This window comes from Aplidium turbinatum, chromosome 15, assembly GCF_918807975.1.
Source record: "Aplidium turbinatum chromosome 15, kaAplTurb1.1, whole genome shotgun sequence".
NCBI classification, from domain to species: Eukaryota; Metazoa; Chordata; class Ascidiacea; order Aplousobranchia; family Polyclinidae; genus Aplidium; species Aplidium turbinatum.
In genome coordinates this window covers 7,462,251-7,486,609 of record NC_137486.1, presented here as the reverse complement: position 1 = coordinate 7,486,609, position 24,359 = coordinate 7,462,251, and the positions used below count along the sequence as shown (strand labels likewise).

General features: G+C 37.3%; 2 protein-coding genes across 2 annotated transcripts; one reads left to right on the top strand and one right to left on the bottom strand.

Annotated features, from left to right (window-relative positions):
- The first annotated feature begins 2,696 nt into the window (after positions 1–2,696).
- Positions 2,697–16,256, top strand: LOC145784555 (protein numb homolog). The gene is made up of 9 exons (XM_082596397.1): positions 2,697–2,890; positions 5,646–5,720; positions 7,146–7,361; positions 8,450–8,636; positions 9,449–9,536; positions 9,790–9,914; positions 11,496–11,612; positions 11,892–12,857; positions 14,196–16,256. Exons 1-8 carry the CDS (start codon positions 2,762–2,764, stop codon positions 12,215–12,217), a joined length of 1,263 nt encoding a protein of 420 aa, XP_082452523.1. The 5' UTR covers positions 2,697–2,761; the 3' UTR covers positions 12,218–12,857; positions 14,196–16,256.
- A 1,036-nt stretch (positions 16,257–17,292) lies between these two features.
- On the bottom strand, positions 17,293–20,364 carry LOC145784792 (uncharacterized). Its single transcript, XM_082596641.1, has 3 exons — positions 20,184–20,364; positions 18,845–19,039; positions 17,293–18,093 (listed from the first exon to the last, which is right to left on the bottom strand). Exons 1-3 carry the CDS (start codon positions 20,317–20,319, stop codon positions 18,026–18,028), a joined length of 399 nt encoding a protein of 132 aa, XP_082452767.1. The 5' UTR covers positions 20,320–20,364; the 3' UTR covers positions 17,293–18,025.
- Between the last annotated feature and the right edge of the window lie 3,995 nt (positions 20,365–24,359).

Below are 24,359 nucleotides of genomic sequence, written 5' to 3'. Positions count from 1 at the left end.
GGAACATTCTATTTGAAAAAGCATGATGTTTTAGAACTTAGATGCATTGCTGATAGGACAATGTGATCTGGTTAGCACAACTGTACCGGTAGGTTACCAGTTATATGCCATGGGTATTTTTTTGCCACAATTGACATTCTAAAAAATAACGCGTTAAAACATTTTTTTGAAAATTTTGTAATTTGCTGTGTGCGTGCAGTGTCAAAGTTCCAGATAAGTTGCGGTGTGCGGATAAAAATTTTTGGGTTCGCTGCATATAATTTATTCTTTTCAAATGCTGTGCAACCTAGATCAGTTCGGTGTTATACTGCAGTTTCTCCATCATTGGTCGAGAATAGTTAGCCAAGTAGCTAAACCAAAATATGCGAATTCTAATACTTGTTTTATTTGCTTACGGAACCGTCAGTTCAGTGAGATTAAGTGAGTTGTCAATTGTATCAGTTGTCATACATATGATGGCCGAATTTAGGAGGGGTTATTGACAGATTCCTTATTGATGAAAACTTGCATTTTCTGTTTAGAGTTGTTGATTATGGCCATGTCGTCTGCATAGCTTAGGTTGGATGGCATGTGACTGCCAATCGTAAATTCACTTGTACATTTATTTTTGTTTCTGAGACTATTGCAGCAGCTACAATACAAAACAAGATAGCGGACAAAACATCTGTGACTTGTTTAACACATTTTGGGATGTCGATCAATCTGGTTGTTTCAATGTTTGTTTTAATAAATGAGCCTTTGAGTTGTCATAGGTTGCTTTTAAAAGATTTGTATTTTTTGTTGAGTTAAAATTTTATCTAAAAGTTGCCAGCTCTAGGTAAGGTAGTTTGACACTGTCAAAGACCTTTTTAAAGTCAACAAAGATTATATGAACTAGGTCGTTGAATTCGATAGACTTTTCTATAACTTGTTCCAAAGCTAGAGGGGAAGGATGCATATTGCTTTTAAATAATTTTTTACTTGTTCGATAATAGTGATAAAGAGTTTATGGATAATTCTGAGTAGACAGATTGGATGATAGTTGCTGCAATCGAGTCTAATGCCTTGTAGATTACAATTATTAGAGCTTCTGTACATATTTGAAGTACAGTATTATATATATACTTATTGTTAATTGAAATATAGCCTACTTACGGTAAATAAAAAAAACATCCATGATTCGATTACATAAAGATTCCTATCCATGTCTAATTAAAAAAGGAGTCTGCCAAGGTGACACAATATCTCCAAAATTATTTACTGTGCCGACTGTGGAGCCTTGAAAGAAATTTCTAAACAATTTAATTGGGAAGAAATAAGAATCAAAATAGACGATGAATATAATACATCAATCATTTACGTTTTGCTGATGGCATATATATTATAGTACCGTACTTCTTATATTTGAACAGACAAATTAACTTCAAACAATACTTGAAGAACTTAACATGGAAAGCAAAAAGTTGGTCTTCAAATGAACATGAACAAAACAAAAGTTATATTCAATACATTTGCAGAAATAGGCACTGGTAGCAATTTTATACTTGATGGAATAACAATCGAAAGAGTTATCAATATTCACCTTGGACAAAAAATTACAATTAAGCAAAGAAAATGAAGTAAGAAGAATATCACTTGGTTGTCAAGCCTTCGGCATAGCAAATTGAATATTTTAGTCAAAATCGCCCATCAAGTTTACGACTTTAATGCATGATAGAATTTCCAACCATTATATATGGCACGCAAACTTGGAACCTTACAAAAAATATCAAAGAAAAGTATATACAGGACATTGTGATGAATATCTAAAAACTAAAATGGTCATGGGCAGGACAACAGATAGACTAACAAATTAACAACTTGAACACTGTGGAAAAACAAACACAAAAATTAATGAGGAAAGCCAAAAATGAGGTGGAGAGACGAAATTGACAAAGAATTTGGAACAAAAAATTGGTAGCCTACGGTACATAAAAACACACTATCGACTGAATCGGCAAGAAAAGTGGAAGGCCTTTGGTCAGCAGTAGGCTACCACAGGGTGTATAATATGATGATAATGATGTAGGTTTTAAGCTGCCTGGCGCCCGCAATTTTATTTTTTTCCTATCTTTTTCTGTTTTCTAATGAGAGAGAAATACAGGAGAGGCGTCACAAGAGACGCTGTTGAACATTTAGAAGTATCTCTTGTATAATTTGGCATGAGAGAGAATAGACAGCATAGGCATGCGTCTGCAAGTGAAAGGTAAAAAGAGGGGAAAAAATGTAAAAGAGCAGAAAAAATGAAATCGCTGACGGCTTAAAACCTACAACAAGCCCCAAATTTGTTTTTGTGTAGATTTTGACTTGTAGGTTTGTTGGTTGTACAAACTCGCAATACTTCATACAACTTGTCATATAGCCTTGCTCTGAACTGTATTTATTTAATTACGATTGTATGTTGCCACAGTGGATGCGAATACTATAAATATGTAATATTTCCATACTATTTTGTTTTAGCATAAACCAATTACAAGAATTTAACTTTGGCCAAGCTAAAACCTAGTTTTACAACCAAATGAATGTCTTCATGCTAAGCAACTTACCTAAGTTTGTTTTAAATAAATTGAGGTCTGACGGCTGATCAACAAGCGTAGCCTACCATGCTAAACCGGTTCACGTTCAGTTTTTATTTTTCTAAATTTCAGTTAAATTGCTTTATTTCTATTTGGTGTTAACGTGAACATAGAATTAAGTATATACATAGTGTTATTATGTTATAATAAAGTTCAATTGTCATACAATGCTTCAGACATTACGGAAAAGTCTGCGCCGAAAGAAACATGCAAAACTTGCAGTTAAGTCTCGGCCAAATGAATGGCAACAAGATAAAGAATCCGTTAAAGTGGCCAAATGCAGTTTTCCTGTTAAAGTGGGTAGCCTGATTTATATATATACAGTCGCGCTCAAAAGTTTAAGACCACCTGTCAAAATTTTGGATTCTTACAATAATCTATAGAAATCATTTTAAATGTTATGTCATATTGGGTTTTATGTCATTACTACAGTGTTATGTAACAGAGCCTTCTGTTTAAGCCATTATGAATGAGCTATTTCTTGCAGAAATAAAAAATTTAAACTCTTTTTCAAGATTTTTTGTTGAAAAAGAATGGGCAAAAAAGGAGCTTTTCAGCTGTGGAGAGGTCAAAAATTGTTATATTAAAGGAAGAAGGGTACCGTACTCAGAAAAAAAATTTCCGAAAGAACAAAGTTTAGCAAGACAGCAATCCATCAGGCAATAGTTAAATTTAAAAAATTTGGAAGTTTAGTGGACTTGAAAAAGGGTGGTAGACCCAGGGTTACCTGTCCAAGAGATGACCATGTGATGAGGAGGATGGTAGTGCGCTCACCCACGTACTTTGAGGCCAAATTTATCGCTAAAACGGCGTTTTATGGTAGATGTACTTACATTTGTACCTTTACACAACAAAGCCGATCTAATTTTTTTACTGAAGCACGTGGGTGAGCGAACTACCATCCTCATCACATGGTCATCTCTTGGACAGGTAACCCTGGGTCTACCACCCTTTTTCAAGTCCACTAAACTTCCAAATTTTTTAAATTTAACTATTGCCTAATGGACTGCTGTCTTGCTAAACTTTAGTCTTTCGGATATTTTTCTTTCTGAGTACCCTTCTTCCTTCAATATATATATATAACAAGTTTTGACCTCTCCACAGCTGAAAAGCTCCTTTTTTTGCCCAATTTTTTCAGCAAAAAATCTTGAAAAAGGGTTTAAATTTTTTATTTCTGAAAGAAATAGCTCATTCATAATGGCTTAAACAGAAGGCTCTGTTACATAACACTGCAGTAATGACATAAAACCCAATACGACATAACATTTAAAATGATTTCTATAGATTATTGTAAGAATTCAAAATTTTGACAGGTGGTCTTAAACTTTTGAGCACGACTGTAATAGTATAATATATGTTTTCTAATATGGTAAATTGGACTGATCAGCACTTTAGTCTTTGTTCATTAGGTGATTGGTTGGACCCATGTTGGTGAAGAACCTAATTTGTATATTATAAACAATATGTATAATTGTATATACATTTTTAATAAAAATGAAAATCGTAAATATAAGTATATATAGTAGATCTAGTTATCACAATTGTAAATTTCATATCAGACCTATTTGTGGAATAGTGTAGATTATAAACTAGGGTTTTTAACCACTGGTGGTCGAATGAGATATATGTATATACGAACGATTATATGTGTGACAAAACTTTTGCAATAAGACACATGATGTTTATACAAAAAACTTTTAGCAATTTTTTATTTTGATACTGGCAACATTATTATGTTGTGCACTGAGGAAACCACAAACTGAACATCAATTCAGAAACAAAATTACAGTAAAAATATTAATTTTTTTTCAAATTAATCCTGTCCGGTGGGAGCAAAATAAAAAAGAAAACTGTCCTCAAGTGGTTAATTATTTCATATGATGTTATACTCAATTAATCACTTCAACCTGATATGCAATTTGGTTTGTAGATTGTTAATTTGTCCATTGTGTCTTTGAAAGGAGATGTGCTATGTGTGATTTGATTTGTAAACCACTAGGCCTAGGCTAAGTAGTCAATCAATGTTCTGTTTTCTTGCGTTTTTATTGGTAGAGATATTTGAAAAAAGCTTGTCTTAATTCTCACAGGGTATGCAATCGGGTCTGCTACTATTCGGTGAGTCCGATTCGGTGAGTTCCTAACCTCTAACCCGAACCCCTAACCCTAAAACGGCAATAATAATTAGGCTATGGAACCCGATAAAAAAAAAAAATTGAAAAAATCCCTCGTTAAGGGATCGGACTCACTGAAACGGGCCATTCCGATGCAATCACCCTATCAAATATTGTCAAAGTTTTACACACACTCTTATTAACTTATTGGATTAACATAATTTGCAAAATTTCAATTAAAAAAAATATTTATTTAATTTTCGATAGATAAAAGATAGGTAAAAAAAAATATTTTTTTTATGTAAAAGAGAACTCTTGGAACAATGAACGCAAAACTTGGAACAATGAACTTTATACCGTATTGTCTGTTTTCATTATAATTCACTTAATCTTGACGATTATGTTTTTTTAAACTGCATCAAAATCTTCTCACTTAAAAAATTGGAATGTTTGAACTTTTTAGCACAGTCCTTAAACCTGACTGATGATGAATTATTTGAACCCCCAGGTTGACTTCACCTCAAAAATGCTTCATGTTGCTGTAACTTCTTGATAAAATTCATTTAAAGTTTGCAAATCGTTTTAAATGTTGATAAAAATGTGTGAAGCGGTCATTGCACATCTTGTAATAATTGACATGACCCTTATGTTGTGGCATGCGGTTTGTTAGGCTACCAAAAAAAAGGATGAAAGTTGGTGTATAATGGGTGGGATACACCAGATAAACATAATTAATGTGCTCAAATTGTTGGCACATATTTGTTAATAATAACAGTAACCACTAGCCAAACTGAGGTAAATGAGTGCTCATATGACAGTTCCATACTTGATCTAAGCATCGGGGAATGAGAAGATAAGATTTTCATTTTGCTAACCTTCGGCACTAAGCTAGACACATGTGGCACTTATGCTAAGCTAGACACATATTTTGAATTTCCAGTATCTTGGATGTAAGGAAGTTCAAGATTGTCGTGGAATGAATGTTTGTGAGCAAGCTGTGAAGGATATGAAGACAGTAAGTAGTATACTCAATAAGATTGTTTTACATTTCTAACTCTACTAGTAGTAGTTTCGTTTGGCATTTTCACACTTGAAGCCCATTGTCATTTAGCCTGTGTTTAAATGTATTTTCGCATTGGTAAACTGTGTTGAAACCGCCGGGTAGTGCAGTCCATGGACATTTTAAAATCAAATGATCAACAGTTTGCCTATTATTTTTTTTCTCGGAATTTAGCGAGTGGAAATGCACAAGTCTAACTCTACTGTAGGGTAATCAGTGGAATGAAATTCTGAACAGACGGTGTGCCATAAACATTGCATTTAAAGCTAATCTGTGACATGCAATATACACAGTATATATATACTTTGCCATGTAAATGCAGTCTTAGTTTTTAAAACAACTACGTACTAGATATGGCATCAATTGTGTAATTTTTTTATGTTTTTGCACTGCATGTAAACGTTAACTTCATATAAAACAAAACGTCATTAAAATGAGCGGCTGTGACTAGATTTACATCTATCTAAACATTTTTTTATAGTAAGTCTGATCTGAATAAAATTAACTGCAATTGAAAAACTGGTAAATAAGTTCTGTAGATGGCTAAATATGGAGCAATCGGTTAATGTGAGCTCATTAGTTACATGTTTTCCTACAAATCTCGATGTTCAATTCAACATCGGTAGCGAAGGAATGTCAAGTTTACCATTAGGCATTGTAAGTCAGATTTCTAGTATTCACTTTGTTTACAGTATTGTTTTTCTAATATATATACCACTTGTCCATGACTGTATACACCTCAAATCAAGTTTCAATACTTCCTGGTGGTAGTGAAGAAGCTTTAAGTTTAACAATGTATGAACTAGAACAGGCCTGGCCAACCCGCGGCTCGCGAGCCGCATGCGGCTCTTTGCCCGGTATTATGCGGCTCTTTCGTTCATATTGTATTTGTGTTTTTTAGGAATTAGCAACAAGAAAACATAGATACTTAGCTTTATTACCGAAAAATGCCCAAGAAAACATGATCTTATCCTTTTGCTATGCCACCAGACAGCACCATTTTACAGGAATATTTATACCCACATTTTTGTTGAAAATGCTCTCGGAATGCACCAAATTCAAAGTAATTTTTCATGCTTTGCCCGCCGGTCGTCAAACCCCCCCCCCCTTTCTAAATTCCTGGCTACGCTACTGCCAATGTGTATGATGTGGCTGTTTGCGGTTAACACAGTAAGAAATGAGGCTCCTAGTCTCTGACTGGTTGGCCACCCCTGAGCTAGAATGTCTAATCAGTGCACCACTATTTTCTATAGGCTACTGCTGGTTTTACGACAGGCATTTAGCTTACATTGTCATATAAGAGCCACCCTGGAGCTGTGTCAAGTAAACCAGTAAAATAGCTCAATCACAGAACTTTACATGTAAAATCTATATTTTCAGGATAAAAAGAAAAAAATACGTGCCATTTTGTATATTTCTTCTGATGCTTTGAAACTGGTTGAACACTCAACAAAAGCGCTCCTTCTTGATCAGACAATAGAGAAGGTGTCCTTCTGCACACCTGATAAAAACGATGTACGAGCATTTTCTTATATATCCCGCGATGGCACCACTCAAAGATGGCTCTGCCATTCATTTTTGGCTGTAAAAGAAACGGTAAGTTTGCAAACTAAACGAAACTTGAATAAACTCTAAATTGTCCATCTAACCCAGGAGTGCCCAAAGTTTTTTAGCCAAGGGTTGCATTTTGCTATTCGTTAGTCTTGGCCGGCCGCATTACATTTTTCACGCCACTTCTGATGACTTGCAGTAAAAGTTTTTCTGTACTTAATTTTTTAAATATCGATTTTTTGGAAAGATATTTGTACCCAATGGGAAGTAAAATTATGCAACGTTTTTACTAAAATGCTACAGAGTAGTCAGTTCTTTGGGGTTTCAAACTTTTTGTAGTGAGGAGTGGCAAAGTTTTATACTGTAGGATTTGCATTGAAAACTGATGACTAAGTAAAATCTTCTGTTGAAGGAAGTCATACCATCCCAGACAGCAAATCAGTCGTTTTTTACATTAATTCAACGTTTGCAAACGTTGAATCAACGTAAAAACGACTGATTTATTGTTTAGGACAGTTGTTGTTGGTGCTTTGTCACTTTATGTTGCTTTGTTGGAAATTGTTACATTCACCAATCTCTCAGCTAGCAATCTACCAGTTTTCAACGTCTACATGCGTTGGTTCAATGCAAAAAGGACGAAATTGGTCATGTGCGGTATTGTCATCCATTCCTTAGTTATTGTATGCACTGGTACGCTTCGCCAGCCCAGCACTTTGGCAAACCTGTCATTTCACCGTTACAGCCGTGACCGAATGGCGCGAACACGAATGGTGCGACAGTTAGTTATTTCTTGTATCTATTTTGAAGCTGCGCTAGTCGATCGTCAGAGGTATCGCTTGCAGTGCTCGTACAACGAAATTCAATTCCCAAATGACGCAAGTTATTTCACTAGTCGGTGTCATGTTATTGCCGAAGTTCGCGTTTTGTCCTTTGCAGCTTTTTGTGGATTTCTGTTGCGGGCTTGCGGCAAACTGTAACTGACCCCTTTGTGTTTTTATGAAGTGAGGGAGGTACGAGATTATTCAGACTTATTCCTTCAGACTGTGTCATAAGGACTTGCTTCGGTCATTTCATTTCCATCCCACATTTGGTCAATGACGGTATGACTGAAACACAAAGTCTGCATTGTTCAGGGCGACAGGCTTAGTCATGCGGTCGGCTGCGCATTTGCCACTTGTTTGGAAAAGAGGCAAAAACGAGAAAAATCAACCGGTGTGAAAGTGACGTATGACAAGAGAGGAACTTCATTTTTCAAAGAGGGCTCGTTTCGCGTCGCATCGGTGACAGAAAAGCAACAGCTGTCGAGTTTGTCCAAGCCGGGTATGTGGTGGGCTGGCCGCACATGTTCCATTGTTATACCATGGCCACCTGGAGATGCGGCCTGATTTGTCACATTTTGCAGATTTTGATTACAGCTACTGCTAGTGCTTGACTGACATTTTTTGAGATGTTTTTACTTTTTGCGGTTTCCTAATGACATAAAACTTTTTTGTTGCCTTGGGGAAGCAGTAGCAAATGAGAAAAAGTAAGTTGAAAAACGCAAAATCAGACTGTTATTGAAAATTAACAGTCTGACTAAAATCTTCGAAATCAAATTTTCTTTGTTTTTCAACATGTGAGGATGTTAAAACCTATTGTGTCATCTGGGGAAAAGAATAAAGAAAGCGTAAAAATCTAATTTTTAGAAAAATTTATTTAAACGTTTGCCCAAAGTTAGAAAAACCTGGAAATTTGCAAAATGTGACAAATTAGGCCATATCTTTAGATGGCCATGGTTATACTTAGCAATTGTTTTTACTTAGCGATTTTTTTTAACATGATAACAAGTAAATGCTGTGGTTTCATTTAATATTATATAATACATATGTGGAATCAAAATGCATAGGTGAAGTTTTTTTTTTAGTCTTATTTGTTGACGTTTTGAAGTATATTTTCTTGGATTAGTATTGATGGACGGCCTTGCAAGAGAACATAGATAAAAAATGTTTGACAATAGCTACTGAAGCCTCTGCACTGTAGGATGCTGATTGAATTTCAAATTATATCAAAAAGGTATTGAGCAACACTCTTCCTTCATAAACAGTTTGTCCCACTTGTGGGCGTGCTTTGTATGTGCATAATTCTACTTTCAGTTGATTCTGCGCGAATAGAAGTTTGCAACCCCAGCGCCATCCCCCGGCCACACGCTCCATTGCATCTCATCCGCCAGGCGTCTTTGAGGTTTTCTTTTGTTTTTTCGTTGATTTTAATCTGGATTTTGTGCTTGTATTCTTTCTCAATACATGTATGATTTTTTTTGTTTGTATTGCCTATTGAGTATTGACTTACTACAGCGATCGCCCAATGTTATGTTTGTTTTTTATTTGTTCCTGTAAAATAGATTTGAATTTTTTTTTATATACTTTCAAAAAATTTGCTTTGAAAAGATTTCCCATCATTCTACCACTCTCCATAGTTGTCTATCGATATGCAGGCAATTTGGAACGAAAACGGACAAAGAGAATAATTTAACCTTTCCGTTCAAACGCCACTACTCTGTGCAAGTCAACAACCTTCCTTCTACAATCGACCGCCGCAACTTCAGGACCATGAATCCTGGTCAGTCGTTGTTTGCGTCATTGCTTAAATATGCACAAATTGCACATCTCCATGCAAGATGTCTTATTAATATTGTTAGGCTATCGACAAATAAACCTGTGTTGTTGGTTTAGTTTAGCTCTTTTGCATCCAGCGTTTGTTCGCAATTTGATTGAAAAATCAAAGCGGTTCTGCAGGGCTCGATTTCTGATACAATTTTCTGGAACGTGAAAATGTTTAGAATTTCAAATTTTGTTCACGAGGCATATGGTGACGAAAATTAGAATCTCTTGTCTGCATGAAACCATATTGCCAATAACTGCATCGTTGTCGCATCCTTATATATACAGTAGGACCCGCTTATGAAGCCCACCTCGAGACCGGATGATTTTGGGCTTATTAAGCGAGGGACGATTCTCTGCCCCTCTTGTGCATTCAGTAATTCCGGACCGGACCAAATTGGGCTTAATTAGCGGGTGGGCATATTAACCGTGGGATTAATAGTAATACACGGGGGCTTTACTTTATTTGTTTTTCGAAAAACAATTGTTTGTGGGACAGACTCCATTACTTAATGCGTTACTAAACTGTTCGTCAATTGCTTTTTGCAAGTTAATTGGCTTTTAATGGAATATCACCAGTACAAATGAAAGTACAGTAGTTGCCCAAGAAATGGCAAATCATTGTGTTGTGTCAAGATTATTTAGAAACTGTTCGAATATAGTATCTAGTCTTCTAGTTGAACGATCTGGTAGGTGAACAACAGCAATGTCTAATATTTTTAACTTAGCTCACTAAGGAAGCCACTGTATCATATTTTCAAACCAACATGCACCGCCACCAAGCATTCCCTCAATTTTTCTGTTTCAATTTCTTTTCATTTTGTGGTACCCAGTTTCAAAAGCTCTGGTCGAGTGTCATCCACTGCTTTGAGGGTCAGTGGTTTGTGATGACGTCATGCGTTCGGCCAGTCCTGATGTTTGCTCACGAGGATATTTGTGTTCGATGTATTACGTTGTCGGAACAGTTGACCTTCCCCTTTTGCACATTTCTTCAAATGTTTCATGCAATGGCCCAGCACTGTCTCGTGTGTTTGCGGCCGAAAATTTTGAATTTTTTTTAGATTTTGCGACAGCTATTTTCTTAAACTCCATTCGGTTAGATAACTTGTTACGCAAATATTCTTCAGAAAAGTATCGCTAATTCAAGATTTCATCACTCCGTCCTCAATTACTGTAAAATTTATTCACCGTTTCTTTATCTTGTTTGCAAAGCCTTGGCACCGTCGTGTAATTATCATTCTCCAAAAAAATGTTTTCACAATACGTGTGGGCGATAGGCCTCCACTTTTACGACGAGACACGACGTCAGATCTAACAATCAAAGCTTCGTTTCTCTTATCTCAGTTTCATTTCATGTTTGATGTTTATAATATGCTTTTTACCGTTTTCATTTCATGACGAAAACATCACAAACTGAGATATAATCCAAGGTCGGATCGTTTGGAGAAACTAGTCGACTGAATATTCACTTGAAGCGTTCGTGAAGCAATTTGATATTCTGACCTTCAACACTTTTTGATTAAGATTATCTTTTATATAGTCCCGGAAGTTGAAAAAGGAAGTGACGTTGATGGCAAGTGTTCTGGAATCTTCACTGATAACCACTGCAGCGATTCTTCTACAACAGCGTCTGGTATTGCTCCATCCGTATCGCCAGGTATGCTCTGCTTTCGTTAATCTATTCATTGTCAGAGAAGTATATATGTACTGTGTGTTATTGTTTTTATCACTTAACTTTAAATACAGAAATGTTTTCGTATTTTTGTTCCGGTTTTTAAAGGGAATGTCCAATCGCGTTTTTTTTCTGCTGTTTTCGACTAAATGAGCTGAACTTCCAGCTCGGTAGTTCTTTCGTTACGTTGGCTAGTCTACGCAGAATTCATCAGAATTTTTTTTTATCTTGGCTTCAGTTTAATTTGTGAAGTTTGATTGGCAGCGAGCGGTTATGTAAGCATCTCAAAGCCAGACCCGATCAACAATTCACATTCCACGACTTTGGCGGCACACCAAGACTATTGTAGCAGTGACAATTCTCCACTCATCGATACAAATGCGCTGCCAACCAACACTCAGCAACATGTCGTAAGCGTCGGAGCTACCAACAACATGTTCATGCACAGCAACCGTCAAGTGACGTCAGAAGCAGATCAGTGGCTCAACACCATTCAGTGGCAAACCGAAAGTGTTCCCAAAATCACCACTGCACACTTTCTCACGATGGCACCAAAGAACACGGATGTTATATCTGACGAATGCATCTGATAGGCATACATAGCGACTTGAAATGGCTTTTATTGGCGAAAAATACAAATTCAAATGTTTTCTTTGCATCAAGTTGCATTTCCGTTACAGACCTTTCAAAAAAACTTGTTGCTTGTTTCAATTTCTGCTGTAACTTGACTCGAGGAACAATGGCATGGTGTGTCATCTCAATGTCCATTCCATTTGGTGCACCTCTCGCCACATCACGTGGTCGATTGCACGGTGCCATGTGATGACGTCATCGTTTACATCGCAGAGACACTTTTGTATTTGCTGCTATGACAATATCTCAAATTTATGCCTATCCAGCAAATCAGCCCCCTTTTAACATTGATTTGACGCTTACAAACGTTGAATCAATGTAAAAAGACTGCTTTTCTGACTTGGTTTGTCCTTTGATGTTGATTAGCCTTGAACTTGCCGGCGACATTTTTTTTTATCTTCTAAAAATTTGTTCCCGATTGAATTCACATGAAAGTTCAAGTTGCATTTTGCACGTGTTTTCAACGTAATTTATCGTCGTTATTTGATAAGATTCTTGTGCCATTTGATTCCTAGCTTCACAAAAACCGCAGTAACTTGTCTTTTAATTTTTTTTTTTAATCGCAGTCCGTAATCAAAGCTAAGGTACTTTACTAAGGTACTATACAGAGGTGGGCAAAGTTACTTTCAAAAGTAACTGAGTTACAGTTACAGTTACTTGGCCAAAATAGTAACTGAGTTACCGTTACAGTTACCGATTTCAAAAATGTAACTAGTTACAGTTACTAGTTACTTTCAGTTACTCATAAATCACAACATAAACGCTGTAACCCAAATTTAAACAAACAATTATTTGCGGGAGGCGCATCCATTCTCCTCAACATTTATTAGATGTATCACGCACCCTGTGGTGCAAATTCTTTTCTAGTTACGCAGTTGCCTTTTCCTAATGTAATTTGTTTTCCGTCTGTCTGTTTTCCACACTATTGCTTATAATCGTTGCGTGTTTCTTGATGCTTATAGTCAGTTAGTTATAGTTACTTTCAAAAAGTTTAAATTTATTGTAATTTATACATATTTTCAGATTCCTGATGAGGGCTTAAGTTAAACCGAAAACGTTTGACTGTTAAACTACTTGTAAATATGTAAAATATATTGTTGTCATGCTCAACCCTGTGGTATTGTTGTGTTTTGCCTGTCTTTGGTACAAAAAAGCAAACTCTCTCCAGAAACTATATTCTCTTTAAATGCTCGAAACAAAGGAAATAATTTGTTTTCCCTGCTATGACTCAAGTTACTTAGACATCGACTTCCGATTTTGAATCGAGAAAACAATGATGTAATAAGGTTGCGAATAGTGAACGTAACACCGAGACTTCGGGTCCTAAATACTCCAAAACTACGGCTCCTGTACACCTCTGGCAGCTATACGACAAGCATGAACTGAGCTATCAAGTGTTGCCAAACACTTTTGCTAAACATTGCATAGAAAGTCACATATTGATCAATCACCAAAAGCAATTAATTTAGCCAAATCAGTTCTCAAAAAGCGCTAAAAAAGAGCCAAATCGCCAAACCATAAATATGAAGCCAAACGTCTTAAAAAATCGCCAGATTTCTGAATTTTGGCGATGAATTCGCCAATATGGCAATCCTGCTCCATAAGATCACAAAACAAGAGCGCCGCGCATGGGCAGTGCTGCTCCGAGTCCGATACAGCTGCGAGAAGAATGCATTATTGCGCGCAAACACGCATAAAGCATGACACAAACATGTGCAGAGAAATGGACGGCAATTAGAAACAGAAATTTCAATACAAAAGTAACTTGTAACTGTAACTGTTGAAAAAGTGCTAAAATAGGAACTAGTTACCGCGTTTCGTTACTTTTGGAAAATAGTAACGAAGTTACCGTTACAGTTACTCGAAAAGTAACTAGTTCCAGTAACTAGTTACTTTTGTAACTAGTTACTGCCCACCTCTGGGTACTAAGCTAAGGTATTAAGCTAAGGTACTTTGGAGCTGAGATGAAGTTCGACAGTGCGATGCATAGAACTGTTTTCGCTGTTATTTTTAATTCTGTTGTTTGTTGTTAATATTTTTTCAGTTTAAAACGGCAGTGTTATAATTAATTTTTCTTCATTTCTGTTCAACAGAAAAACAATTACATAAACTAAAGCTAGCTGCCCGTGACCACTGTTTGTAGAATTAGGGCTTCTTGTGTATTTATATATTGCCCATTTTTCATTGCCGTTCTTGCCCAAAAGTACTGCTTAAAATCTCAAAATATTTGCTTCCGTCTGGATTACTTTTACACGTATGGATTACTTTGCCTTTTCACACCATTTAGTCGTTCGGATTCTATCTTTTTATGCACCTAAACCCTTTGGCAATTTAGAACTTTTTCTTGCCCAAATGATAATAATGTAAGGCGCAAGATCTACGTATTGCAATCGCTTTGACTCGGCTCCTATCTAAACGAGCGGAAAACCGCAATAACCGGAAACCACGTTTACATTTTCCGTTTTTTTGTTGCTTGGAATATTCACAAAACTGGAAAAAACACTGCAAGTGTACCTCCCGCATATTGTGCTTTATTTATTCATTTAATAGCTCGTTAAATTGATCATTTCTGTTGGCAGTGTGGCGATATTCTTCAATGACGTAATTCACAATCTTGCACAAACTCAAGCATAATCTAACGTTCCGAGTTTTCAAAGGTGTGTGGTACCCAGTCTCTTGCTCAACTGTGACTAAGCAGAAAGCAAAATCCGTTATTTTTACATTGATTTAACGTCTGCAGACGTTAAATCAATGTAAAATTGACGGATTTGCTGTCTGGGATACTTTGCTGACCATTTTTGTTGCACGGTGTTGTATAGAATTGTGCTGCAATGTTGCAAAGTGCGGTTGGATGCTGAAAACAGAATTATAAAGGTGAACGTGTGCGCAGTAGCATTTGCACCAGGCGTTGTATTGTTGAGTTTTTTAAACTTGTATTTTTTCGTTTTGGTTTCACGCAGTATAATTCATAAGCTTCTCTGAAACGCTTTGCAGCTTCCTAATTTAATTAGCTTTTCAACACTGACTGTTTGACTCTCACTGTTCTTCGTAATAAACCCATGTGTTCTGTTGCTAAAAACGTTGAAAATTTTTAATCTTGAAACAGCTGCTTTTTACCCACGACCGTATATTTATTTCTTCGCCGACAAAGCTTCATACTTTCCATTTCATTAATTTAATATTTTGTCTGCACAGTGATTCATCGTTCTATTGATTCCACTGTTTTGTCGATATGCTGTGACGTAAGCCTATGTCCATTCTTCTGCAACAGAACATACGTCCCAGACAGCAAATCAACCGTTTTTTTACTTTGATTCAGCGTCTGCAGACGTTGAATCAAAGTAAAAATGACAGATTTTGCTCTGTGGGTCGAAGATTATGTCAACTTATTTAACGGCATGAGCCTGGATACGGCAAAACATATTGCCTGATGTTAATTGATGTTGAAACAGCATCAACATTGCAATAGAGTCTTATTTATGGATGTAACATCAACATTTGCGCAAAAGCAACGTAATGAAACAATATCGCAGCAAAAACTTTCCCTACTGACACCAGACAGCAAACACTCCACCTTGCAGACCCAGCTCAACGATCATTGTGGAGTTTACGAGGGAAGTGGTTACACTGACGTACTATATTTTTGTAATAACTTGGTATGAGATCTTTGTGGAGACACATTGAGCGTTTGTTTCGTTTTGAAATTGACTTTCAGCGAAGAAATTTGGTAATTTTTACAAGTTTGCGTTTTCAGCCTGTGAAGGTTGCTGTTTTAACTCTTAACGACGTTGAACATATGCTGCTAAAAACACTTTTACCCAGACAGCAAATCAAACGTTTTTTTACATTGATTTTCTTGTCTAAGTGGTTATTGGTCGCTTGTTTTCGAAGCGTTTTGGACGCTATTCGATTTTTGACGTCATTTAAAAATGCTTTTCATTGTGTTGTGATTTCGACTATTATTCCAACTGTTGAAATACAAACGCAATCAACTGACTTGTACTTCGTTGAGAAGGAGCGATCTTCCTGGCGTCAGCACTACCTTACTACTCACCATAGAACAGCGTGCATTGTGTTTCGCCAACCACAAAGGTAAGGATTCAATTGACTGACAAACGCAGAGGTTAAAAACTATGTGGTATGAATTAGTGGTGCGATACTGATGAGCCCAGCCTCGTGGGCAAAATACATGTCTATCGCTGTCAATTCTTGCTACACTCGACTGCTGAGAAATAACTTGTACTTCGTTGCTACATCATTGTGATCTTCAAGCCGCAGTGAAACTTTAGTATCTTGTCTCACAAGTTTTGTAACATGATGCTGACAAGGCTAATAAAAGATTCCAACCATAAACAAGTTATTAATAAAGGCCTCACGCGTGGTAAGTTGGATCCGTATGCGTTTGAAGCGTTTTTGGTCTCTAAACAGTGGCGTAGCCAGAAAAAAATTTTGGGGCGGCCAAATATTTGATGAATTGAAGAGAACGACAAAGTGTTTAATTTAAGCCATCGTCACCTGATGTGCAGTGGCGTATCCTGGTGGGTTCAACAAGGGAAGCAAAAAACTGGTGGGGGTTAGAGGTATGCTCCCCCGAAAAAATTTTGCAAAATTACACTCAAATAATGGATTATAGCGCTTTCTGGAAACACTTTTAGGGTAATATTTGTATGAAATTTATTAGCAGATAAACAGCTATTAACTTATTAAAGGTAGCTCATATACACGCACAGGCAAAAACTGCGGCTAGAATTACAGAACACCAAAAACTCAGCTACACAAAAACCCAACAGAGTAAGCCATTCTGAAATTGCTTCCACAAATTAGTTAAGCGTAAATCGCGTACATTTTGCGCAATTTTCTATTTGCAAAATTTATTGGTATCTTTCTGTGTGTCTAAAACAAGTCCTTGAGGGTGTTAATACCCAGATCTCTTGGAAAACGTTATAAATTTCTACTATTATATTTTCAACAAAGACCTCAACTTCGGAATCCAAACTTTGAAAATTTGGGGGGAAGGCCATGCCCCCCCCCCCCCTGGCTACGCCTATGTCTCTAAATCGTCGTGTGGCTTTGAAGCCTTTATTGACAGCCAAGTTTTGTTACTCAGTTGTATTGTAAAAGTACAAAAGAAAACGATGGTATAGTATCGTAACGTATTACTAAGGTACGTGCAGCAATAAGTACAAATATTCACATCAAGTGATGCTAAGGAGTGTTTCGCTATCTACATACAAACAATAACACTGTTAATATTATCAACAAGTTTCGTTAGTAATTACCTTGCACAAATACGTTTTGCTCTCAAAAACAAAATTTGCCTTATTTGGTCACATAGTTTGGTCTACATTGAGAAACATTGTCAGGACTATGGTAGTTAACATTTTTTGTTGTATTATATAACTGTTCTATGGTTCTTCGTTCAGTCATGAAGTAGCTACCCGGTGCTAAAAATCATGATAGTTGTTATACATTCAAGGTCAAGCTTGTGAGGGTCGCTAGTCCTCACACCCGTTGGTCCACGTTGCCTTGCATGCGAGAGTAGGAGCTTTTGATGTTGGGTTCCTCAGCGAAGGCAAGTCGACCGCTGTGTTCTATCAGAAAAAACTTAGGTTTGTGGTACGTAACGAAGTGCCACAAGTGGGTTTTACAATTTACCCTTTTTAAAAAGTACAGATTCTGCGATTTCTTTGGCGGATGCATACGTGTAGCTAAGTTTAAATGACGTAGAAATAATAAGGAACTACATTTAAAAAATATCAACAGGATCACTTGAATGGAGCGTCAACTAAGCCAAGGAGTGTCCCTTTCCGACCGATTGGAATCTTAGAAGTATCTGAAAATGTTAGTTAGAAATGGTTTTACGCCTTTAGAAATATGGAAATGTAAAATAGGCTACCGTATATATTTGTGAGTTTAGTTTGTTTTTATTTCTGATATACCACAACGAAAACAACATAGCCTACCTACCAAACATAGAATAGGTCTATAGAAAAATAAGCCTAGGCTATGTCAAAAAGATGATACAATAACCTACTGCTTTTTCTCAAGTTTTCTGGGACAATCGATGGCAGCCTGACAGGTATAGATAGACTCATTTCAACAAAAAGAAATAGTTTCATAGATGGATTAAACATATTCAGATAATTTATTATTTTGTTTGTGCCCAAATTAACATATTGATTTCAAGATTTGAACAGTTTCATGAAAGGATCAAGGAGATAGTTTATAGATTTTTATGTAACGTAGTTTTCCTAAATATTTGTACGTTTTTGCCATTATATGCGGCACTTTTTGAAAACATGGGGCAGCTGTCTCCCCTGCAAACTTAGCTCGCACCGCTATGACCTCAAATATTATTTATAGGCCAATTAGGCTACATGCCACAACCTGACACCCAAAGACAGACTTTGTTTGATAGATATACAAATGGAAAGAACTGTGCATAAATGCCTAAAGCATAAAAACGCTCCGTTATTTGAGGAACAATCGCAAAACAGCTATAGAGACCTACGCTTTAGTCCAACATTGAGAACCACGTTGAAAGCAAATTTTTTACACTGAAAGTTAAATCGTAGAAATCTTACAAGTTTTAGGCTTTTGCTCTTCAAACCAATATTTCACTCCCTGCTTGCTGTGTTGGTAGAATACAGATTTTTCCACTGGCTTCTTTGTGCTGATGTATTGTGTTTTCTTTTCTGGTTGCTTTGTCGGTTTTGGTGACACAGGTTTTTGTTTATTGACTTTTGTCTTTTTTTTCGAACTTTCCTCTTCTTTGTCTTCTGCAGAATATGTAAAAATGATCCGTTTGCTTTGTAGAAAAAAAAAACAAGAAAAACAAAACAAACTCGATCAATTTGCTGTGACTTGTATTGCAGGGCAGCCTGCTACATTAACGGACCCATGCGAGAGGATACGGTCACGCATCCTCCACAAACAAAAACAACCTGACAGAAATAAAAAAAATATAATTTTTATCCGCTTTTGTAACATTTTCTCTCTTACTTTTCTCACATTTTATTAATCAAACCGGCGGGATTAAGCACTCGTGTTTTCAGCATCAGATTGAAGGGATAGTCTTGGCCTTTATGTGCTCTTTCAAAACTAAGACAATATTATCCTACAATATTCCAGAGTAGACTAAATGCATTGCTTAGTCAACTAGTGAATTAACCTATTTCAGCGTTTAATAATGTTATGAGATAATGTGTGCCATTTGCTACAGGAGTAGGTGGAGATAAGTTACCTCAGTCTGATTTTCGAAGTTCTACTGGAAGACTATGCAACTTTGTACAAGATACTATAAAAACTTTTTTAACAATTAAATTATATTGAATTCCTTTCTAAAGTCGCAAAAAATGTATCTAACTTAACTTCAATTTTAAGCAAACCTTGTAACTCCAACCTTTACAGACATCTTGTTTTAAAATTATGAATGTGATCTTGTACAAAGTGCCTATTTTAAAATAAACTTAATGCGCTACAAAATGAACAGAAAGGAACTAAAATAGGAAGTTGTGAAAACTGTCTTGGGGCAAGTCCCCCAAAACCTCTTACCAAACTATTTTGTTATTCGGAGCTAAGTTTTTACATTGTCTACGTCTTTCTCTTAAAGTTAACTCCGATGTACCTCCACAGTTTTTGTACATCCACTTACTGGTCTGTTTTTTGTTTTCAATTTACAGTATGATCGCCTCAAAGACTAGCCTACATTATTCTTAGCTAAGCTTAATTTTCCGTGAATGTAGAACTTAAGCTACAATGTCAATATGTCGGAGTCAGTGCTTTGAGGAAAATTTTCTAAATAAAATACAACAGTTTCAAATAGGCTAGTGCAGGCGTAATCGGCTAAACATGGCAAAAACTTATTACTTACAATAAAGCACAATGGAATGTAGGTCTAGGTATAGGCTACACCTACACTACCTTGTTTGGTTTTGGTAGGTTCTTCATCACGTGGCCGACTGACTGTGTGGATCCTCTTCAAGCCAAGCCTGGCATGTTCAAGCAAGTTACTGTCCACGTCCCGAGGCGTTTCACTTTCAGCAGGAAAGGTCTTCATGTTTATTGAATTATTACAGTGGATTAATTTCAGTATGTTTTACTACACCCTATTAGGTTGATAAGTGAAGTAGGTAATTTGTATTTATAACGATATTATTATGACAACATACAATAATTAAGCTAAGTTGGTAGCCTATACCTACTATAAGTTGTAGGCTAAGCAGAACTTTTTGATCGAAACTGGAGTTTATTAGAAAATCTTAGTTGTTGAAGCCTTTGCGGCAGAGATAAATCTTTCTACCTCCTTAATTTGACGATGCTTCCACGGACGATAGATAAAGTAAGCTACTCTAAGACGAAGATGCTTAGAATATAGCCTGATGCCCGTGTATTGGCCATTGAGACGCAGTCACACCTGTCTCTTGGCAGTGATGATAAAAAAAAAAAAACCTAGTTTGGTCTATTTGGTCACCATTGCGCTTTTTATTAATGGTCCGTCCAATTAACATTTGTCAATTGTCATCATCATCATCATCAACCGATTTTGATTATACAGGCTTTGAATTAATCCTCATGTTGATGGTGTGGCCTGTCTGTCTGTCTGTCTGTCGCGGGCGAAGTCTTCCTTTCCACACCTCATGGTCCGTTGGGTTGGCAAAATCCATGTTCAGGACTAATAAGTCACGGTTAACAAGTTCTTCCCAAAAAAGTTTTGGTCTACCTTGACCCCGCTGTGCTGTAATGTTGACACACCTGACATGAGAGATCCAGTTAGTGCTGCCATCAACGTGCCCAAGTCATCTCATTCTGTTCAAGTAGAGGACTTCACCAACGTCTCTTATTTTAAGCATGGATTAAAAAGCTTCGAACTGGATGCTTTCAAGCTTGACCAGGCAGGTCCATCTTACCATCGCTCTGTCATTACATTGTAGGCGCTTGATGGTGCATGCTAGTGTTGCCCACGTTTTGGAGCCATAGAGCATGACACTTCCCACGCAGATTAAGTAAAGTTGACCTCTGATTGCAGTAAAAAGGTACTTGCTTGTAAGGATAGGGAAGAGTTCTCTGAACTTTTTCCAGGCTGACTTGATTATGACTGCAAGTTCACACCCCTCCAGAAGACATAGTATCTTCAACGTAGCAAAGTCAGCTCCCACGTCAAATGTACCACCTTTAACTTCAACCTCGCGTACTGGCCTACCGTCTATGTGTCTTGCTATGCCTTACAGAGTGGGCATACATGATGTGGGTCCGGTTTGAGTGGGCCTTTTATTTCACTACAATTCTTGTGGACCTACTGGGAGCAATTGGTACAGAAAATAGAGTATCTTCCGGTTTCACTTAGGCATGCCGAGCAAAGATTCTTTCCTGATCTTCTCAATGAGTTTATGTTGAGATCAGAAATCAGTACTTTGGTCTTTCTCATGTTTACTTTGAGGCTCTTTGCTTTCAATTCCCTTCTTCCAAGATGTGGTTCTGTCAACAAGTGTCTTTAATGAGGTGTCGATGATGGAGAGGTCGTCAGCGTACAACAGCTCCCAAGGGCAGCTCAGACAGGGCTTCCAGTACCATAATAAAGAGCAACGGACTCAATACAGAACCCTGATGTACACTCACTCCCACTCTGAAAATGTTACTGTATCTATCTCCGACACGCACACGGCTCCTAGCATTTAAGAACATGGATTGTACTATCCGTACTAGCCATTCCTCAACATTCAGCTTATGCATGGCCCACCAGATCACCTTCCTCGGCACTCGATCAAAAGCTTTTTGAATGTCTACAGAAACCATATACAGAGTTTCATTTACGGCAAGTGCTTTTTTTTAAGCTGATGGATGATGAAAATGGCATCAGTTGTACCTCGGTCTGGCACGAAGCCAAACTGCATTTCATTGAGGATACAAGCAGGTTATGATGCCTTAAAAATGGCACCTTTTATGGATATATCCTGGCTCTCTTCTGTTTAACATTTACAGTCTACACCTACGACCTGCCAAACACCAGAGATGGGCGTGATCTTGATCTTGAAGATCACTTTTTTTTTGGTGATCTTGATCTTGATCTAAGATAACTTTTTTGTGTGATCTTGATCTTGAAGAACAATAAGATCAAGATCACTTTAAAATTGAAGTTTACTTACTAGATAGAGGCATTTTTTTAACCCGCAAACCCGCAAACCTCTGAACTTTTTTGATAGCAGACAACAGTATCAAGGTTGCCGGATGGGTAAATGGTGCAATAAGCATTGACACAATACAGTGAAAGTTAAAACTACTTAGTAACACGAATAAAAACTCCCACATGAACCAGACAAAAATTTGGTAAAAAATGATGCAGTTCAAAGTTTATTTTTATTTATTTATAAATAAAAAGTATAAAACTAATTGCAAATTTTGCGACTTTTTCAGAACTACTGTAATTAACCTCGGCCTTGGGTGTGACGTTGCGATTCTACGCAAACTACGTCAACAATTGATAGGCCTAATAGCAACAGTCACTAGCTTATTACAATTCTTAAACCAGCGATCGAGTAGTTAAAAGTAAAAGTTAGCCATACCAACTATATACGTTTACCCAGGTTGCATAGCTTATAGTAATTATTTTTTGCAACATCATTGATCAAACACTTCAAGATTTAAACTTCATTTTTTTTCAAGCACACAAAAAGTGATCTTGAAAGTGATCTTGATCTTCAAGATCACGATCTTGATCTTTATTTTCAAGATCACATAGTTTGGTGATCTTGATCTTGATCTTGCCCATCTCTGCCAAGCATGATATCCAAAAATACGCTTGTGCTAATGATTTGGCCATTCTACATCTGTCGAATCATTGGGAAACATTAGAAGGGACCTTAAACCAGGACATGTCGACACTTTCGGCACACCTCTAAAGATGGAGATTGAAGCTCAGCGAAACCAAAACGGTAAAGACAGCTTTCCACTTAAACAACTGGGAAGCGAAGTGTGAGCTCAAGATCAACACCGATGGAAAAACCTTGCCTTTTTCCCTAAACTCTAAATATCTGTGGGTAGTCCTGGACAGGTCGTTCACTTACCGTCGACATTTGAAGTCACTATGAGGCCTAATGACGCCTTGCGTATCGTGACTGGATGCCTGCGACCAATGTAGGCCTATACACTATCAGACAATCTCTTTGTGCTTGCAGGCATCCAACCAGCTGAGTTTCGTCGCGGCGAAGCCATCCTGTCTTTCTCGCCACGCTACGAACCCCAACCACTTGCTCCACTCAAGTCTATACGAATCTGTAAGCGAGCGACCTCGGCGACTGAAATCGAGACACCCATTTGTACAAGCTACACAACTCTTGATGAAAACTGCGGAAGATTAATCCATCAGTGCGGCTACCTAGGCAAACCACAAATAGAGCTCGGAGTGGAAAAAGAACTCCTCAAGACTCCAAAGTTTTATCTCGGACACCGCCCCCGACACCCGATAATCCAGCACCCGACACCCACCCGGAATGCATTTGCCAAGGAAGATCTGGGTGCGGCTCAACCGTCTGCGCACTGGCATTAGACTATTCCGTTCCAACATGCTCAAATGGAGAATGGCTCCATCCGCAATCTGTGAGTGTGGCAAGAAGGAACAAACCGCATACCACACCATCTGCAACTGCGCCATTTACCATGCGCCAAATGGTGTGCGTGGTCTGCGTGAACTGGATGACGAATCTACTCAGTGGCTGCTCGACACCTGCCCAAACATCTGAACCGATTCGCCGCTATTGAGCAAGGGTGGTAAAAGGAAGAGCCCTTCGACCTCTGAATTGGCGAAGAAGGTTCACACGAAGAAGTAAAAGAAGAGCACCTTCCTAAGAAATAGCAATTTGCATAATTTCAATTTAATAAATTATGATTTGTAATTATCTCAGGATTTCATTTTTTAATTTTCAAAATCGTGTTGAATAACTTATCAGTGGCTGCTCTTTAAAGGAGGTATTTTAGCTTGTTTTGTTTAGTTTGAAGTCATTCCACTTTCTAAATCCTTTTTACTTCAGATTTGTTGGGCAAAAGAATTCCTATATGTAGAATAAATATATTTTTATTCAGCTGCCTCTGGCATTTCATTCC

Coding starts and splice junctions, on each gene's coding strand:
- LOC145784555 (XM_082596397.1), top strand. CDS start 2,762: ATGCTTCAGACATTACGGAAAAGTCTGCGCCGAAAGAAACATGCAAAA. Junction 2,891..5,645: donor AATGCAGTTTTCCTGTTAAA/GTGGGTAGCCTG, acceptor TTGAATTTCCAG/TATCTTGGATGTAAGGAAGT. Junction 11,613..11,891: donor TGCTCCATCCGTATCGCCAG/GTATGCTCTGCT, acceptor TTTGATTGGCAG/CGAGCGGTTATGTAAGCATC.
- LOC145784792 (XM_082596641.1), bottom strand. CDS start 20,319: ATGAAGACCTTTCCTGCTGAAAGTGAAACGCCTCGGGACGTGGACAGT. Junction 19,040..20,183: donor ACCTACCAAAACCAAACAAG/GTAGTGTAGGTG, acceptor CATATTCTGCAG/AAGACAAAGAAGAGGAAAGT. Junction 18,094..18,844: donor AGAGCAAAAGCCTAAAACTT/GTAAGATTTCTA, acceptor TAACATTTTCAG/ATACTTCTAAGATTCCAATC.